At 35.5% G+C, this 20,619-nt stretch overlaps 1 protein-coding gene across 6 annotated transcripts in view; it reads right to left on the bottom strand.

The window, feature by feature from the left end:
- The window catches only part of LOC106154675 (uncharacterized), an 82,357-nt gene that overhangs the window by 3,457 nt on the left and 58,281 nt on the right, over nt 1-20,619 (bottom strand). For 2 of the 6 annotated variants that reach the window (XM_087009810.1, XM_087009808.1), the window contains exons 7-23: nt 19,083-19,225; nt 18,322-18,607; nt 17,664-17,981; nt 17,338-17,458; nt 16,676-16,834; nt 16,139-16,290; nt 15,506-15,577; nt 15,057-15,150; nt 14,185-14,645; nt 13,203-13,253; nt 11,976-12,086; nt 6,008-6,060; nt 5,378-5,457; nt 4,793-5,013; nt 4,294-4,612; nt 2,820-3,944; nt 1,392-1,556 (exon numbers count right to left, since the gene is read on the bottom strand). In XM_087009810.1, coding sequence (XP_086865936.1) covers nt 1,392-1,556; nt 2,820-3,944; nt 4,294-4,612; nt 4,793-5,013; nt 5,378-5,457; nt 6,008-6,060; nt 11,976-12,086; nt 13,203-13,253; nt 14,185-14,645; nt 15,057-15,150; nt 15,506-15,577; nt 16,139-16,290; nt 16,676-16,834; nt 17,338-17,458; nt 17,664-17,981; nt 18,322-18,607; nt 19,083-19,225 — 3,931 coding nt within the window. Of the gene's footprint in view, nt 1-1,316; nt 1,557-2,819; nt 3,945-4,293; nt 4,613-4,792; nt 5,014-5,377; nt 5,458-6,007; nt 6,061-11,975; nt 12,087-13,202; nt 13,254-14,184; nt 14,646-15,056; nt 15,151-15,505; nt 15,578-16,138; nt 16,291-16,675; nt 16,835-17,337; nt 17,459-17,663; nt 17,982-18,321; nt 18,608-19,082; nt 19,226-20,619 lie in introns of all 6 variants that reach the window. The other 4 variants (XM_087009809.1, XM_013529102.2, XM_087009812.1 and 1 more) reach the window with 4 other exon arrangements.

Genomic DNA, 20,619 nt, shown 5'->3' with positions numbered 1-20,619 from the left:
ATATCAATATATATGTAAGTTTAAATAGATTTAAAACCAAAAACAATCTAATATGCATTGTGATAAGTTGAATGGATTCTACAGGCTACCACAAAACTTGAAAGACCAGTAATCTTAGTGCTAAAAGTATTGAATAAAAATGAAATAAAATAAAAATTTGATTTTCTACACAGGTTTCTTAGTTAAAAAGCCACCATGCGAAACTGGATTAAAACTGATGGTACTTTACCTCAATCAACTCATTAAATGTGTTTGTTAAGTTGGTCTTGTAACCCCTTGGGCTTACATTAGCAAATATATTCACCCCCATTACTTTCAAATAGCTTTGGTTAAAGAAAATGAAATGAACATGTATGGCTTTGATAATTTTCAGCTTGGGGCGCTCAAACTGTGAGTGATTCATACTTTTTTTTCATTTTCCTTAATGGTCTGATGACTGAATTTACTAGAGTAAGCCCAAATACAACTAGGTGACATGGACGAAGAAATGTCACATAAACAAAGATAAAAAGATGTCACACAGAAATAAAAACCACACAATTGGATAAAGTTGGGCTTGGGTTGGGGGAAGCAAGGTGACTAATATTATATGAATCTGACCTCCACAAATCCTATTAGTAACAGTAAATGCAACACCATATTCCACTGTTTGTTGAGAGGAGATGAACATGTCCATTTTGAGCAAACTCCTCACAGTATTTCTCAAAATATTTCCAATTTTTGTTAGACATACTTTTCATGTTATCTGAAGAACTAGGATGCACTTTGTAATTTTTAGACAGCAATATCCCTTCTTTTTCTTTGTTATTTTGTGTGATCTCCAAAATAAACCTTTATTTACTTTTTTGTTAAATCACCATTATTGTTTTAAGTCATAAAAAACATGTTAAGTAAAAACATCTTACACATTCCTCCTTTTTCAAATTTCATTGTAACTAAACACCAGATTTAACACTCCCAAAATGATACCACCCCACCAATCAGTTAATTTTCTATCACATAAACTACACCACATGCAGTGTTATACAAGATAGGAATGGTTATACTTAAACATGCTTTTAGCATAATTACACCTTAATTCCAAATTTAATTATTATCACATAATTTTGTTAATTAAAAAAAGACAAAAAAATAAATCAAAATAAAAAAGGGTGATTAAGATTATCCCAGTAATGCTCGTCAAAGCAAAACAGTCAGTGCACGTAGCATTAGAGCTGAGGATACAAAAAGATGTGCATAGGCAAGCTGTCATCCATTGTGTCAGATCTGTAAGTTGTTAGTGGCGTGCAGATATCATAAATGTTATAATTAGTCACCTTCCACCCCACGTAGTATAAGGCCTGGGCGCTAAGGAGGAGACGGACTTCAAAACGTCCCCAAAAAAGAGATACCTTCGTCGTTGCTGTAGCAATTTTTACAATGTAGCTTGGAAACTCGCACTCTTACATCGGCACCCGTGGACCCGTTACCCAGTGCCGCGTGGCATACACAGCAGCGGAAACACTGTACGTGGTAGAACAAGTTGAGGGACTCTATCACCATGGCGGCACCCCGTCCTGAAGCAATGGCGGAGAAAGTCATGCCATTAGCAAATGGCCACATAGAGAAATTAAAGAAGACTCCAAGCGTGCAAATGAAAGAAATAGTCTTACAATCAGTTCTATTTCTCTCTCACTTCACTTTTTGATTCTCTCACTCAAAATTTGGTGTTGTGAGAATTTCCTCAAATCCTGCCACACCACTTTGTAAAGCTCATGTGAAAAATTTCAATAAAATGAAAGAATTTAACTAAATCAAATGCAAGTTAAATAAAAAACTAAATTAACATAAAATCAATGTACCTTTGATTAATCATACAGTTTGCTTTTCAATAACACATCAATTCCTTTTTTTTCTCACAACTGTCCTTCAGAACAATACTACTTCTAAAACAATACTACTTCTATTCTTTCCAATTTATCATACATAGATGCCAAAATTGGGCTGTTTGCAAACATCCCATAAATATTTCCAAATCTTTTTCCAAAAATTATGAGTCTCATTTTTCAATATCTCAGAGAGAGAAAGAGAGCAACATAGTCAAGCCAGCAGCTTTTGCTGTGACGCTGATGGCACATGGCCACCATGCAACATAGAGCAGACGACATAGGCAACATTCATTTGGTTTTAATAAAAAAAGTCCTTAATTTCAGGTAGTAGGTGATTTGATTACAACTCCTTGCTTTATTATCCCTTTTGTAATCCCCAGTATAAGGCTTTATCACAAAAAGTCTCACGTGGGAACACAGCTGGATAAAATAGCTATGAGGGGTGCAATCAACTGCCTAACTCCTCAGCATAAAACATTTGCTAAAACCAAATGAATATGGCCATTCATTCTTAAAACATAAAATAGTTTACTAAAGCAGACATGTACGTTTTTTTCTTCTCATCATGCAGAAATATCTGGGCCACAGTATGTGCTTTTGATCTTGTTATCTTTCAAGTAAATATTTTACATGCATATCATGCATAGCCTTTCCAGAATAAATTTGCACATGTAATTTATATTTATGTCAAACCTCTGATCATAGTTCTACACTGAACATATATTTCTATGCCATGAATGATAAAAAAATCCCAATTTTACCCAGCCAGCCCAAATGAAATAAGAACTCTCTCCATCTACCCTGTTTTTAACACTTACAATAAATTAAAACCACAAAATGTCAAATTATTGTCTGCAATACACATTTCTCTAATCCAATAAAATGAAAATTAAATACATAATAAAAACAAAAATAAAAATACATACAGATAAAACTTTATATGTATCTTACCTAGTTCCTTGTTGCAGTGAGAACACTTCTGTTTCCCGCTGACTGATAAAACAGACGGGTCAACTGGCTCCTTTCTGGATTCTTTCCCAGGGGCAGACCTGGGGGGTTTGGCAGGTGGGGGTGGGGGTTCTTTCTCAGGGGTGGGTGGCTGTCTGGAGCTCATTGGCTGTGGTCCTGATGTGATGGAGGGAGCGTCTTGGCTGTCCCACCTCTGCTGCTGGTATGCTGGCTTCGACTGCTGAGGCTGGATCTGGATGAGAGGACTCCTGAATGTCTGCGAAGTCTCTGGCTGTTGAAGATGATGATGAGCTGGCTGTGGGGTGGGGCGTGTCGGACTTCGAGGGGGAGAGATTCTCTCTGTTGAACTGACCCTATCCATAAGAGACTGCTTGATACTATCAGGTATGGGTTTTAATGGAGGAGAGGCGTCTCTCTTAGGTTGTGGTTGCTCAGAGTGAAGTGAATTCCAGTTTTTCTGAGAGTCATCGCGTGTTTGAAATGGTTCCTGATCGATTTTATTGTGTGCTGCATTAGATGGCCCTTGAGCAGAGTGGCGACTTTGGAGCTTTTGCAGTCTCTCACGCTCATTTTGTTCTGCTAGTCTTCGTCTTTCTGCCTCTTGCACAACCCAGTGTTCCTGTGGGTTAAACCCTTGTTTACGCATAATCTCTGACCTGCGTTTCTGTTTTTTCTGTCTCTCATCCTCTGACAAAATCCAACCATCACTTTTAAGCAATCGAGTCTTAGGCACAGCATTTATGTTAGGCCTGTTCTTCTTTGGATCCTCATCTTGAGACTTCACAGCCACAGGCTTATGAACGCCCTCTACTGTCGTCTGCTCTGGTTGTGAAGGCCTCCATGTAGGAGCGGGATTTCTTGACATTTTCAGCACATCTTCTCTGGTCATCACTGGCTCCAGTTTACTTGGTTTTGGCTGCTGAAGTTGCTGGCTGAATGTCTTGGGCTGAGGGACCTCCTCATTATCTGCAGTGTGAACCAACTGATGCAGACGCTGCTCTGGGCTTATCACAGCTGCTTGGTGTTTCTGTGGGGGAGTCATCACCCTGGCAACGGGCTTCTCTTCTATTGGCTCTTCTGGATGACCTTGGTTTCTCTCAAATAGACCTGAATATGAAAGAAACAAGTTCACTCTTGTTTTCTTCAATTATACAATAAAGTTACAGGAAACTGATAAACATTATTTTTAACATTCTGCATTATTTTCTTTATCTTTTGGAGTATGACACACATCATGTTTTAACTAACACATCTCAAAAAATGCACATGGATGCCTGTCTTAAAGCAACAATAAATCAATACTTTATAATCTCAATAAGGGCTTCTTCCAAGGCATTTAATATATTTATGTTCTTTATCAATTGTATTGGGGAAAGGCATTTTTCCACTAGGTTCTCTCAACTGAAATTAAAATATTCTGAATTGGTGAAAGTTTATATTGTCATGAGATGTTTACCTCTGTTGTCTAAAAAGTTTGGGGCAGGTTGCTCCCAGCTGGACCTGTGAACCTCTTGGTGGTCAGGACTTCGTGAAAATGGCTTGGGATAGTTCACATAAGAATCCTTTTTGAAGGAGACTGGACTGAACTTTTTCGGTGGTTCCTGCCACGGAGCTGCTGATGCTAACTTGGGCTGCTGTGGTCTTTGTACAGGTTCTTGTTCCTGTGTCGTTTGATCTTCCTCTTGTTCGTCCCATTGTTTTTGTCTGTCTGACTTCTCCCTGCGTAACCTCTCTGCTTCCATTCTCAGCTTTTCTTGCTCTTGTCTTAAACGTTCCTTTAAAAATATGATAAAACATAAGCTATTTTCAAGCAAATCATCAAATTTAAATCCCACTTATTCAACAATATTTAAATTTTTAGCTTTTCTCATTAACAAATCATCAAATTTCAATCCTATTCTTCAACGTTTTGGATCATAATTCAGATAGTTAAATTTTCTCAATGTGAAACTTACTTCCATCATTTTCAGTTGATCTTCTCTATCTTTCAATTTCTGAATTTCAAGCTCTTCTTGTTTCTTTCTTTCCATTTCTTCTTGACGTCTCTCTTCTTCACGCCGCTGGTTTTCCAAGTTGTACAGACGCATTTTTTCTTCTTCTTCTTCCTTTTGTCTCTCCTTCAGCTCTCTGTCTAATCTTTCTTGTTCTTCTTGCACTTTTCTCTTTTCTTCTTCTTCTGTAAGATTGAAACAAGCTTATCAAATCTGAACAGAGAAAGTCAATATTGCAAACACTAAAGAGTAGTATTAATTTTTGTTGAACTGACCAAACTAAAATTTATTCTTCAAATAAAAGTTAGCAGTTAATTATGTAAATTTATGTCCATCTCTGCAGCAACATCACAAATAACATGTTACCAAGCATATTCCGACATTCATTGAGGTACCATGAAGAGTGTTTGCAACCTTTTTGTTTATATCAAAGTCAAAAATTGAATGTTGGCCGAATTGAATGTTGAGCCAAATCTCAGGTCCTTGGATCTTTGTTCATTATGAAGTAACTTCCATTGTTCCATTCAATTATATTCCTTAATTAGTTACCTTTGAGATTTCTGTCCTTCTCAGATTCTACAGGCTGCTGCTGTTGTGCTCTAATAGTCCACTGGTACGGAGCAAAATTACTGTAAAAACAAAGAACACAGTGAGGCAACATGGTCACAAAATCCTTCTCAATCTTCTCAGTCTCTGACATTAAACACCTTTCATACTGAATAAGCTGCTGGACTGGAATACTGCTTGGATGATCTTTTTTTTTTTTGAATAATGGACTTTTCCCAAACAAAGTTCATCTGGTTTTCACAGAGTTTATCCACCCTTATTCTCAATCTTGTCTCATACCAGCATTTAATTATACGAAGCATATAATTAATGACTCAGCAAATTTTTCATAAATATTTCAATTTATTTCTGAGTCAGATTTATTGAAATAATTTATGGAGGACCAATCTTTTCTTTGAAAGTGAACTTACAGTTTGTTAATCATATTCGTGCCAAAGTCATTGTTTTACTTGGCAACCTTAAAACTTCCAAGAGGTGAATTTTATTCAAATCACTGCAAAATGATCCATATATAATATGTAAGAAGTTGCTTTGGTTAAGTGTCTTTACTCTCTGATAGTAGTCTCTGTAGCCCATCACCTTTACGTTGAGATTAAAAGAAAAAAAACTTACCTAGTTTGTTGAGGTGGCTTTGCTTCTACACTCAATGGAGTAGACTTTTTCTCCTGAAAAATTAAATTCAGACTTAAGAATAGCAATACACATCCACGACAGAATGTTCAGCTTTTGAGCTTTAAAACAAACATTTAATTATAAACAATCAAGATTAAGCAGAGAATAAATGTTCCGGCATTTAATGCCCTCACTAGCAAAATCCAGCCACCTTCACATTTATCTTACAGGAGATCAAAATTTTCAATAAAAACAAACCCTCTACCTGACCCTGTTTCACACCTACAATATTTAAAGATCACCAGTGCTATACATTAAACCCTTTGTTACTCATCTTATATATAACCTGCAGCAGGATGCAAGGTATGAAGACAAGCATCGTGTAATAATTAAAGTCACATCTTGTGTCATAACTGTCAGCTTGCATAAAAGAAACCAGTTTCCAAGCTATGTGTCCCGGTGCTCTCTGTTCAGGCACAGAGTTCAATAATACATGAATATTACCTGCAACAACATCCAAGCTCTGTGCTAATTTATTCTAACTTGCTACTGACCAAAAAGGTTTCTTTCTTCTTTATAAATGCATAAATTGTCAAAAATAAAATGTTTAGGTGTAAATGAAATGTTGTATTCAAAGAAAACAAAAAAATGCAAGCAAAGAAAATTAAAAGAGACAAAAGAACCAGCCATCAAGTTCACTTTATAGAGCCAAGAAAAAAGTCAACAATTCACCACAAACAAAACATCATTAATAGACCAGACTCTTATTGAAATAATTAAATTATAATATTTATCTAGATAATATTCTCAGCAGATATCACAACCATGACATATTCCTTCATGCATACACATCATTTTATATAGATTTCATAATAATTACCTAGATAAAACCCTGTTAATCTTCATAATCCATCAACACGGTCACTATTTTTATTTTGCAAATGTTTTTAAATTGAATTTCAATCTTGGGCATGCAATTCCACAAACTTCTCCACATGCTGAGACTAAAATTCAAACAGTACCTTCTCTCTGCCTAAAATGATCTGCTGTACTTCCTTGTCAATTTCAGAATCGACACCGACCTCTGAAATACCACCGTTTTGAGCTCCATGACAATTTTCCAATGGGGTTGCTTCAGAGAATGTGTTAGGTGTGCTGCCCAGGGTATGACAACCATTGTGCTTTCCATGTTGTTGAGGAAAGGATGTTTTCTTGAAATGTTGTGTCGAAATATGGAACTTGCTGTTGCCGTTCTCAGTTTTAGTCACACTCCCAGGCACACAGTGCTTGAGGAAATCATTCCAGGATCGAGGCGCACATCTGGACGAAAATTTCAAAGATTTTTCCTGCTGAGCCCGCCTTTCATCTATGGATTTATTTTCAATACTTATTTTGTTATCTTTACCAGGAGAAGGGTTTTTAGAAACCATTCTATGTTGGTCTGAAGCAATTGGGGCAACTGCATTTTGATTATTATTTTTTTGTTCATTAGTCTTTTTCTTTTGGTTCTCTTTTTTGCACTGAACTTTATGCCTTTCCTCTTCATCCAGATATTTCTGAACTTTAGAGTACTGAATGTACTTCTCAGTACTACCAGGAACAATATTTCCTTTCAAATTTTCAAGCTCTTCATTTTGCTGAAGTTCAGCTTTTTCTCTCTCAAGTATGTTACGCAGCAAATTTCGATGTTCGTGCACTTCTGTAATGCTGTCTTTGTGTTTTTTCTTTGGAATTCTCTGCTCTTTCTTTAACTCAAGGATGCAGGTAGAGAATTTGCTGGTCAAAAGAGGATCGCTCTGGGTCTTAATCAGCTTCACCATCTTCTTAGCTTTGCTTTGATTATTTTCTCCAAGAACATCGTGATGTGTTTCGATGTCTAATGAGCCATCTATTTCATCTATTTCACCATGTGATAAAAGTCTTTGAGATGACCTACACCCAGGTAGGATATCACACTCCTGGAATTCACTTTCTAAACTAGCAGACAACACATCTTTTGTCAAATTATCTGCACTGCTATATTTACTCTCTTTCTCAAGGTCAATATTTGGATCATTTTCCATAATTTTAGAAGAGAAAATGAATGACTGTTCACAAGGTTTTGCTTTATTGCTGGTTTCTTTTGCATCATTTAAGTTTCCATTTGTTTGGTTCTTTTCTCTTAGGGATTTTTCTTTTGAAGGTAGGAGGGAGTTTTTGTGAGGTCCATTACCATTAGGTCCATTACCATTAGATTCACCGAATTTCTTTTCAGCAAAATCTTTCATGCAAAATTCATTGGTGGTATCTTGGGCTTTTCTCCTACTGGGCTTCTGTACATTTTTATCCAGTTTGTCAACATCATCTTTCACAACCTGACCTTTTAAATCATCAACCAAATCACTGGATTTTGGCAGTCCAGCTGAGGAAAATAATCTAGAATTTTTACTTAGGAGAAACCCCATCATATAATCATCAATACCATTATCATCTTCACCTTCATCATCACTCAGACCATTTCCCTCACTATGAAAAATACTACCGTCCTCCAAGCCATCTGCAAACGATGGGTCTGTGGAAAATGTCGCAGAATTTTGGAAACTTTCCGTGTCATCATCCTGCTGGTCATCTTGGACTGTGTATGGGCTGCAGGTATGAGATGAAATCAAGTCTGGGGTAAAAGTGAGCAGTAAGCTCCCTTCATCAGGGTTACATTCAGCCAGGACGCCATTTTGTTTGGGGTTTTCAGAGGGTGGGGAATATAATTCTATAGGATTCCATTCAGGCAGGGCCATAGCAAGCCCTGGTTCTTTATAAGACATGGTGCATCTTTCTCCAGTTTCTTTATTCATGATGGGGTACCACGTCCCTCTGGATGCCCCTTCAAACTGGGCCATTTGGAGGTTGCACACATCTTTACCTTCAATTTCTTTTTCATTGGTTACTAAATCATTTTGCAAATCATCAAGATGATGCAGGCCTTCATGGGTGCCATCTTTTGTTGGTTTACCCATTTCATGGCCATTGCCATCTTTGGTTTCATTATGAATTTTTTCTACAGGGGTAGTACTGAATATTGTATTCCTACTTACTACACTGCCATTGATGAGGACTTCTAGGGGTTGAGATGGATTAACATCAGAAGAGAAGACACTGACTTGGCTTGGACTGTTTGATTTACCAGCGGCTGCATTAGGAGAGAGAATGTCCACCAGACCAGGTCCTGGAGTGCCTGGACGCTGATTTACATCCTCAATTTCCACAAGAACAACCTTTACTTTGGGTTCCACCATAGCACCGTGAGGGAATTGAATAGCATTGCTCTCTAGGATAAGGAGACCCTGATCACACGAAATCTGGACGTCTTCACAACAACTGGCAGCAGGGTTTGAATTGTGGTGACTGCCACAAATACTCTTATTGCCAGTGCCATGAGAAGATACATCTCCTGCATTTCTGCACACATCACAGTTGGAATCCAATGAAATATCTTCTGTAGTGGACTCATTCACAGAAGCAATCTTGAAATTCAGCTTGGAATGAGTTTTGACATATTTGGTGCAATTAAGACACAAAAAATCAAGATGAAGATTCACATCCTTCTTGAAGATAAAATTATCTTCTGCTGGACCATCATAAGAGACTGGTGCTTCCTCCTCCTCAATGGCACTCATTTGTCGGTGAAGTCCTTTCAAATTGACCTGTTGATTCCAAAGAGCAATATGTACTGACAACAACAATTGCAATTATCCAAAGGCGACAAGATTCTCAGTGTTCCTGCCATGTTGTATACAGTGCCGACCCATGCCATTACACAAGCAATACCACTGTCTCTACAGCCATCAGCCAATAATATCCAACATGGAGGTCAGCATGCAAAATTCCAATTTATCACACTCCTGAGAATTACCCATAGAATATCCCATACAAAATGTAACCTCTATATACATTTTTACATGCAGGGTTTGTATGGCGTCCATTTTAACTGGTCAAGAAGAGAAAAACCTGTTACAGTTGATCATGCACTGCCGCGTTCAAGTAGTGTCATAGGATGTCCACTCCCTGTCTGGTTCAAACACCTGGCCAGGATGCAGAGTGCTCTTTTTATAGATGTGTCCATACACCAGCTTTCCTCAGTCCATATACATGTTCCCATCTGTAACTTTTTCCATGTACATTTTGTGTATCATACACCTTCCCTTTTACATAATATACATATATAAATATATATATATAGAAAATCCAAGTGCACACCTATTTCATGCAGCACATGTTTTTGCCCATATGTCAAGAACAAACTGTTGGTGATGTCTGCATTTACATAAACTAAATATCTCCACTCCCAAAACAGTACATTAATTTTTGTAATAACATACCAATGCCATGTTACCTTTATATAGTACATGCCATTGGTATTGTATATCAAATATATGAATAAATAATGAGCTTTTAGTGTGGATCTTCTATACAAAATAATTAAGATGGCCGAGGTTAAGCCTAGTGGCAAAATAGACAGCTCTTCTTTAATTTGAATTATGGGTAATGGTGAGCTATTTCTTCTTTATTTATTAAACATGTCAATGACTTTTCATTGTTATCTTACACTGAGTCTATGGGACTATACTCCTAAAATGTAATCTTATCACTTGAAATTTCCCTTGAAGTCTTAATTCCTCCTATCACTTACTCTGTATGCTAACTGTTCTTTTTACTTAATGATGGCAATACTTATGGCACATTTTAAATGATAGGACTTCATTAATGAGGAAGAAAAAATCAGCTTTTTGATCCCAAGAGTTTGTGTAATATAAATAAATACTATTGAATATTATTAATTTAAAACCTTGCCTTGTGCCGAAAGTATAACCTCCAAAACATGCTTTGATATAAACTATCAAGTTCAAGATCATGCCTCAGCAACTTTAACAATTTACAGGATCATGCCCCAACAAATTTGTCATTTCCAGGAAAATGACACTTATGAGTAGATATACCAAGCCCTTACATGTATTTTTGTTGTCTATTCAAAACCAAGCCATGGTGTGCATTTTTCATATTATCATTAACATGCAACAGAGTGCCTATTTCATGCTGTTCACAACCTTTCCCTTAACTGGTCTAGTCATCTCGTATGTCATCGTGGGACACTTACAGGTGTCACGGTGATGCAAAATGACACACCTTTTCTGACACAAACATGATTACTAAGATGTAAGAGACCTTACATGACATCAATAAGTTTTAATGTGACAAAGATCTAACACTGCCATTGTGCCTGGGAGAGTTCTTTATTAGTTCTTAAAGCAATAATAACTCTTCGTTTCGGCCAAAAAATGAATTTTCCTGGAGTAAACAACAATTTTCCCATACTTACCAATGGTTAATGAATCCATTTTTACATTCAAAGTCAGTCCCTGGTTTTTTTCTAAAAAGTTTGGTTTTTTGTTAAAATCTCTTAAGAGATTTTAACAGAGTATAGACATCAATGGAGGTCACGTGGTCTAAAGACAAGTTCAAATATCAGAATAAAAGCTATAACTGCTGTTTTCTTGGTAAAACAGAATATATTATATTTCTATGAGTTATTCACAAGGTTTTTATTGTGAAATAAAGGTCTCATACGAAGAGTTATTATCCCTTTAAATAATTATGCTGTACTTAAATATTGAATAAAAATCTACTTCTAAAGATAATGTAACAATGAAATGTCATTTTGCATTTATACAGTGTTATAAAATAACATTTGTGTAGCTTCTTGCCTCCTTTTCTAAAACAAAATACTGGATTCCTAATTTCTGTCTGCAAATAATGCAGTGGTCAAAGGTCAGGTCATTTCAAGTCATCTTTCAAGTATTCTCCCCCCCCCCCTCTTTTCTGAGAAAAGAAATTCTTTTCTATATTTAAGAGGATCCTACTGAAGCACTTAAAATAATGGGGAGAGGGGTTGTAAGGGGTGTGGGCTGGGGGGTACTTAACCTTCTTTACTGACCTGTTGTTTTTGTTGTTGAGGCTGAACCAGATTAATCTTCAGCTCCTGTGCTCTCTGCTGGTCTTTTTTGTACTGTTCCTGTAACTGCTGCTGCTCACGTTCATATTGTTCCTGAAAGTCAATGGAGGACTGGCATGATAGATCAATACATAATTTAGATCAAGTAATGAAACAAAAATCTTTTCAAATAATCAGAAATTTTGACAAAATTACACATGCATGACGCAAATATGGGGCAGAGGATTTCCTATATATGCAAATATTGATGTAAAATCCAAAATTTAAAACTTCTGTTTTATGTGATCAATCATGAAATCCAGCATTTATCAGCTATGTTAATGAGCAAAATTGAAATACCTTTAGTACAGACTAGCACTAGACACTTTAATGAACAATTGACAAATAATAACACAAACAGAATAACACAAAATCCTTGAAATATTGAAATCACTTTAGAAGGCAAAAGAAAGCGGAAATTTTTGGGGGCTGAAAGCTTTAATTTTTTCATCACAGACACCAAAATAATCCTAAATATAAGCAGTGGCATGCTTCCACTGATCTAAACAAACATAAATAAAAAACACAGGCAGGGCAAGCTAAGCTACTTTTAAAAAGTCATACAATTAATGAAGCACCAGCTTTAGTCTTTAAAAATCCATATATTTTGGAAAATATTCTGCATAACATGATTTGCAAACAAACAAAAAAAAAAAACATAAAAGCTACCCGAGAAAACCTGAAAAACATGACAGACTCAATGACCTATTTATTCTTAGCAGTACAAACGTACATAATACCTTTACAACACTTTAAGGTAAATATACAATTGTTAAAAATGCCAAAATCCTGCAGGCTAAAAAAATCCACTTTTACAATAATTCTAACAGATTTCATAGGATATTTGAAGTTTCGGTAGGAAAATGAAAAGGGATAAAAGCATATAAGCAGCAGGGTTAAGCATGTCATTGCAAAAGGTAATATTTTAAAGTGCTAAAAAATTACATCATCTGTGGTTATATTACAGCAAGCAATGCAAGCACAATGATACATATTTGGGGTTAATATGTACAAAGAAGCAAACGCAGGGTCCGTGCAAACACCTTACGACTAAATACACAATTATCATTGCAAAACCTGGGCTTTCCCGTTATAACCACTCCAGCAATGACCGCCATGACAGTACATGGCCGCCATGACAGTTACATACATGAAGTTAATGTTAATTACCTTCAAACTAGCCACAGTGTTTGCCTTCTGGAGGAAAGGTCTATGAGAAGGCTGAGGAAAAATGGACATATACTGTGTACAGTGTGAAAGGAAGTTCATTAAAAAGTTGAATGTTGATTATAAACCCTCCTGTACATGATACTAAGACAGAAAGACGGAGAAGTTGAGTTTCCCTAATTAATACCCATATGTTAGGACACAAGTTCTTTTGCATCATCGATGTAGGGAGGAACAGCTATATGTGCAGTGCCGTGATTTTGTTTTTGGTCCTACTATTGAAGTAGATATGTTGTTGATAAAATAACAACAAAAATTAGCAAATCGTGCAATATACTAGTAAATGTTGAAAGAATTTTTTACTCTGAAAGGAAATTTCGATCACATGCAATTAAACTGCACACATGGACACCAATATAATTACAGCATACATATTAAACTATTTCCATTCATCTGGTTGTCTTTAGTTAACATTTCCGTATTTGGTTATGCAGTTAATCTATGGAAAAATTAGTCCAAAATGCACAAGTGTAATGCACCATTCTGTAAAATGCAAAACTACTTCTATAAAAAGCTGTCTATTTCGTATTGCCTTGACAATTTAGCTGAAAGCAAAAGCTTCACTTAGATCATTTTATGTGTTCTTTCAATTTTTCTCCATAGTTTCTTTATTCTTTTAAATGTCATTTAAAAGTACTTTAATTTTCTGTTTATTTCCCTGCTGCATTTTGAAGTTGATAAAACTTAAGCAGACAAAAGGGACTGCCAAAAGTAAAGATTGCAAGTTTTGGGAGGTGTCAAAATATTCAAGTCACAAATGAGTTGCATGGAAGAAAAAGAAGAGTTTTGTCTCTACAAGACAAATACCAGAAAACAAAAAATATCTTTCTCTTGAAAAAAAAAGATGAGGATTCAAACTTTCTCAGAGAACAAATCAAATAATAAAGCATCAATTCATTAAGAAAAAAAGAAAACTTTGGCTCACCTGTCTGCGCCTCTCCTGTTCTTTACCCCATTCCTCCATACGCTTTCTTTCTTCATCTATGCTAAAGAAGCTGCGCCGATTCAACGAAGCACTTTTTCTAGGTTGCTGCTGAAGAGCAGACTCAAAGTCTTTCGCAACCCGGCTCTCTATTTCAATCTCCTTACTCGTGGTCCCCACAGACCTTAAATGTTCCATGCTCATTGCGCGAGCATGTGCAGGAAGACTAGCACTTTTGTTAATATTCTTCAGCTGTTCCTCCCTCTCTAAATTTTCAATGATTTCTCGCTCTTTTGCTTCAATGTCTTTACTTTTGTCCTCTTGAACTTGGAAGGAGAATTCCTTTCCAACTGTGGCCTGTACCTCGGGGGAGGCCTGGGGTGGATTTTGAGCAGGTTTCTGGAGCTGTATTGTTTGGCTAACCTCCATTTTGGGTGGCCATGTACTAGTAAGGGGTTTAGCACCTGCAATGTTGGGCATTCAAAAACTGATTTATCCACAAGTTAAAATATTCAGATGCAACTTCAAATAAACAGATTTGGTCATTATGAGTATTATACAGTATGAATGGTATATGATAATATATATTAAGTCAGCTTTCTTTTCAATCATAACAAGGATGACAAAAATTTACCAAATCAAAAAGACCCTTCCAGTGGGTGTAAATTTCAAAAATATGCTCATTAATAAAACTAAAAAAAGTAATTTCTTTAAAGTTAACTTATATTGTTTGTTTAATAACTGCTAAAAACTTAATTTGTCATTTTGCATATTGAATAAAGAAGATTATTGTTATCATGAAAATAAAATATTTTGCAAACTGGATATTAGAGATACTTTGAACACTTTCAGTTAAGCCTACAGATATCTCTTACCTGAATCAACTGTATCTTTTTCAAGTCCCAAAAAGTCAGACCTGCGCTTGATATTTTCTTTTTTGATTCTTGTTACTTCAGCATCTTTCTCTCTCTGAAAACACATTCATACAATTGACTATTAATCAAACAAAAGTTGAATTCTATCCATTCTAAATATTTTGCAATAAAATAACAAAAAAAAAAAATCCCTATAAAACAAACATTCTGCAAAGTTAAAGTTGATGAAGAAAGAGATGTGAATATGTCTTTGTAAATAATCTATTAATGCTAATCCATGTTTTCTGCAATTGAAAGCAAAATAAACAGTCTAAAGATGAAAATCACATTAAATATTAAATATTTTATTATGTAGTTGTTTGTTCCTACTAGGCTTAGTTTAAATAATAATAATAATAATAATAATAATAATAATAATAATAATAATAATAATAATAATAATAATAAACCTGTTTCTCATCCTCAGAAGTGAAAGTGTCAGTACTGGGAGGACTGGACAGACCATTCTCTACTGGTTGTACCTGGCACAAAGACAAAGTCTTAATGAGTGGCTGCATTCAGATTTAATTGGGTTCATTCATTGCGAAGCCATTTTCAATCAAGTTAGGCACCATTTTTAATCAAGTTAGGCCTTGTTTTCAATCAAGTTAGGTACCATACATTTCCCCTTACACTATTACTGGAACTGTGACTTCTGTCAAAAAGATATTTGCCCTTCAAACTTAAAGTGTTATAAACCAACTGCCATTGTTGTAAAGTAATATAATTTCTAACATTCTGAAATATGACAAACACTTAAAAAATTTATAAACCGCATAAAAATGGATGTTTTTTTATTAGGCAAAAGGGTATAAGGAAAAAAGAACTCAGAGAGACATAAAAGTCAAATTTAATCTTATATCTCAAAGCTCTTAAAGATTATTCTCTCTAGAAGAACATTAAAACTACGTTAGTACATTCAAATCAAAGATATGGATATTTTTTTACATTCCTGGAAAAAAAAGCACCATCACAGCAAGTAATTTAGAAATAACAGTCTATAGAGGGTATGAATTTTCTTCACATGCTTCTTTTTCGCTAACCTGTGTCTGTACTTGCTGCTCCTCCACTTGCGGTGCTGTGGTTTCCTTCTCCGTCTTCTTTTCACTGTCTGACTCTGAGTCGTAATCCACCAGTTTATTTGACACTGCTTCTGGCTCTTTGAGAGGTAATCTGGCATTTATCTTCAGTGAGGCTACATGAACAAGAACATTCTCTATTTGTAGTGCTCCAAGGTATAACAGAATCACTCTACTCTTATCATATGAATCAGAGGATAATGACATACAACAAGTTTATAAACACCCAAAATCATTTCTACTGATAAATGCAATCATGTTACGAATATAAGTGCATGAAATATAGGAACTTTCTATATAATTAACACCTCAAACGAAGATCTCTCCAGAGAAGCTGACCCAGATGAGCTGGTCACATGTGATCCACTTTAAAATTAAATGTGTTTCTTTTTTACCACTACTGGATGAATGAGTACGTTTTGGCATTAAATACAATTATGTTCCATTCTATCCAGCTATTTCTCTGGTCAAAATACACATTGCCAACTATTTACCACTCACCTTCTTTTGTTCGTCTCACAATAATTTCTACTTTTCCTTTCTTTAATGACTGGTTTACTTTTAGCATTACTGATCCTCGAAACAGTTCAGCTACTTCATCTCCATTTACACTTATCACTTCATCACCTTCATCAAGTCCACACACATCAGCACTGGACCCTAGTAAAACATTTAAATACTTGACTGTATCAGCTGTTGTTAAATTCTATTTACACTTTAAAAAAAAATTACAGCCAAGTGGCATTTGCTTTCTTTTTTTGTGTGTGTGTGTGTGTATCTACTTCTTATTTTACACTTTTAAATTTTATAAGAAGAGCTGACATTGCAAAGTGGATTGCCTCTTTTTCTTTTTTTTTCTTCTTTATGAATTAATTTTGTTAAAGAATTACTTTTCTTTGATTTTGTATGTCCATGAAATGTGGTTAAGATGAAGACCAATATGCAGTTCTCAACTTCAAAAACAGAGCATTTAGTATACTCAAAAAAGTACACTGACAAATTTTGAATAGTTCTGTGCGTTCGTTCGTTCTGTTCGTGTGTAAACGTGCGTTCTGTCTCAACACACAAACAAAAACAGAACTTATACTTTTGACCATTGAGCACTGGATGGCATAACAATACTCATTTTTTCAGCAAAGTGGTGCTGAGACTAATCCACTCACCAACATTCACCGTGTCCACAACCAGTGGCGCACACTGGTCACGCCCCCCTTTCAACGTGAAACCAAACGTGGTTTCTCTCTCCGTCTGTTTTACAATGGTTACTTTCTCTTCAACCATGCCCTGAAAAGAGATTGTAAAGAGCAAGATATTGAAAAATCATAACTGAGAGGATAAACAACACATGGTCTTTTTTTCTTAAATGTCTTATTTTTGTGGTAAAACTTTATATGCGTACTATCACATCTATTTCACATCTATTTGAATTAAACACTGTGAAAGTTAACTCAGTCTTAAATGTCCATTTGTTTCCTTTCACAGAACTCACATGTAAAGATCCCCTACTGTTACTGGAAACAAAAGGTCTGAATGGTTGAGACAAAGGTTTTGATTTGTCCTTTTCATCTTCACTCTCTTCCTCCTCTGATTCTTCTGTATCTTCCTCCTCCTCTTCTTCAGTCTGCTTCTTTGGCACCATCTGCAGCGAAGCTGTGCTGGTTGGGATGATCTCTCTCTCGGTCGCCTTGTTCCGTTTGTTCTGAGCTTCGACGTCAGTGCTGGATTCAGAATGGCTGCCATCATGGCTGTGTTTGTGATTTGATTCAACAATGACATCTTCCACTGGTATTATGGGCTCTTGCTTGGGCTGCAAATACCAAGAAAAATGTTTTGTTATAATATTTTGAATCACTGGTCACAAGCTTTACATACCAAAGAAAAAATATGAACACAGCAAAGATATGTGCAAATGCCTTTACATCAGATCTTTATGAGATAAGATTTTTTTTCTTGTTTAATTTGAGTATATATAAGCACTGCTTGATCTAGAATACCCCCGCCCCCCAATCTCCTTTACACCCACAAATGTAATTTTTAAAGATTAAAATTTAATTTTACAGTTTGATATCCTCTATAAACAAGATCATTTGGCTTTACAATGTACAGATCTATTGCTATGAAAATCAACGTTTGTGATGACAAGCTACATGTACCTTCCTAGGGGCAGGTTTAGGAGGGCTCCTGGGAGGAGGCATTTTGGCAGAATCGAGATCTTCGTATCGACTTCGAAGATTAGCAAGCTTACTGCCTCTATCTTCCTTTTCCTCTGATTTTTTGTCTTGCTTGTAGGAGCTTAAATCCATGGATTTTGACTTTTCTTTCCTCCAGTCCAACTTCTCAGTCCTGTCCTCTCTTTTTGGTATATTGGAAAATACATTTTCATCTTCATCTCCATCATTATATGGGAAATAGTTAAAACTTCTTCTAGCCTCCCTGAAAAAATTCATTCTTTATAGCAATAATGTTTACTTTCATGCATTTTGTGTATTACCCAAGAAGTATGTGCATACGACAAGTAAAATGCTTTAGTTTTGTTGAAATAATTTTTTCATCCAACTGGTTATTTTTTCATTCAACGCATTTTACTACTTATTTTGTGTAATAAATACACACACTCGGGCGGATTTAGGGCGTCTTCTGGGTCTTCTGGAAGACGGTCAGATTTTCAAGTTTACATTGACGGGTATCTAATTATTTCTGTCGGAAGACGGTCAAAAAATGGAGGATGGATCAACAAAGATAATTTGGAAGACTGTCAGAAAATAACTCTGGATCCACCCCTGCACACTCCCCTCACAGTGCTTCAAGCTTTTATGTCCATTTTAAAACATTTTCTTCATTCTGTTTTTCAACACTTCTTTATATGTAATTAATACAGAATTAATTCTATCATATTTGAGGTACCCACCTTTCTTTTCTCATTTCTGCAAAAGATTTTATGCCTCGCCCAGATTTGGGTTCCTCCTCTTGGAACATGTTGTCTAAGTCCTCCTTCACTTGGTACGAGTGTGACGACTTACTTCGCCTCCGCTGCTTCCAACTTGACAGATTCTACAAACACAGATCAGGTAGATTGGTTAAATTATTTATTATTTTACTTACTGCAGCTCATCTTACTCTCATGTAATCTTTTTAATTATATTTATTATAGCTAAATTTACTTTTCATCCTAAAAAAACTCTTAACCAATTTCAGTGATAGAGTTGCAAAATATTTCATTTTAGTAAATATCAACTTAATATCATTTAGTCAAAATGATTTATTTTTATCCACCAGACTAGTCAATTATTTAAATACTAGTGAGTCAAACAAGCTGCAATGTTGAGTCATTCCACAAAAAAGTGTCTCTCTGAGCCACATCAAAGATAGCCGTATTTCAGGTTATATTTGCGTAGCTCTACCTCTGCCTTGTCCCATTATTTTTGCTGTATCAGTTAAATACTGTAGTACCCTCCAATGTGGAGAGAAATGCATCACTGATGTGACTCAGAGATTCACTTCTTTTGTGAAATGAACCTATTGCAACAGCATCACAAATGTCAAATTCAAAAGTCCAATGCTTTAACTAAAACTAATCAAACCACTAGCCTTTGCCACCCTTTGTTACCCTACTGTTTCACTTTACTTGTTATTCACTTTTTCCTAATAGTATTTAAATGGTACATATTGTGTCAAAAAGCGGATAATTTCAATGTGTCAAAAGACAATGTTAACTAGAGACTGGTAATAAACATCTGTTTCCCCAACTGAGACTTTGATGACTACATAAGGAAATCAACAGTTTGCCTTGGTACTTTAATTTGTAGTCCCTTCAAGGATTTGTTAATAATCATATTTCTATCCTAACCCACAAGTTAGGAACTTGATAAAAAAGAAAAAAATATATTATTAAAACACTGAAGTGAAAAAGGTGGCCTTGGCTACAAATTCAAACTCTTAATGTCATGAATTCTTTTTTTTTTTTTTTAGTTTACTACAAGTACACAACCACAAATTTTCAAAACAAGTTGATGACAAACATTCTTATATATCAATAAAAAAATTAATTGACTCTGAAAACAAACTCAATTTTACAATAGGTTTTCTTAACAGCCTGGAATATCTAAAAATTGTACTGAAGAAAAAGATAATTATGAAATTATCAATTATATATAATAAATTTTCACATAGTAATTAGTGAATTGAGAAGGTTCACTACATTAAGATATGTATCTTACAGTGAGAAGTTCTCTTAACACAGGCAGTGGAAACCTTAAACAATGTTAGTATGTACCCATCACCATCTATAGGGCTGTCTGACTGATAGGCTGCCAATGACAGTGATGACTACAAACTAACACTTTAGATATTCCTGCTTCTGTTTAGATAACTTCTCCATGTATCTACATATAATGTTTGGTAATCAACAAAATAAAATCATGATCATTACTAATTAAAATCATTTA

The sequence above is a fragment of the Lingula anatina genome, chromosome 3 (assembly GCF_051362555.1).
Source record: "Lingula anatina isolate TDL-2025a chromosome 3, LinAna3.0, whole genome shotgun sequence".
Classification (NCBI taxonomy): Eukaryota; Metazoa; Brachiopoda; class Lingulata; order Lingulida; family Lingulidae; genus Lingula; species Lingula anatina.
This window is presented reverse-complemented; position numbering and strand designations above follow the sequence as displayed.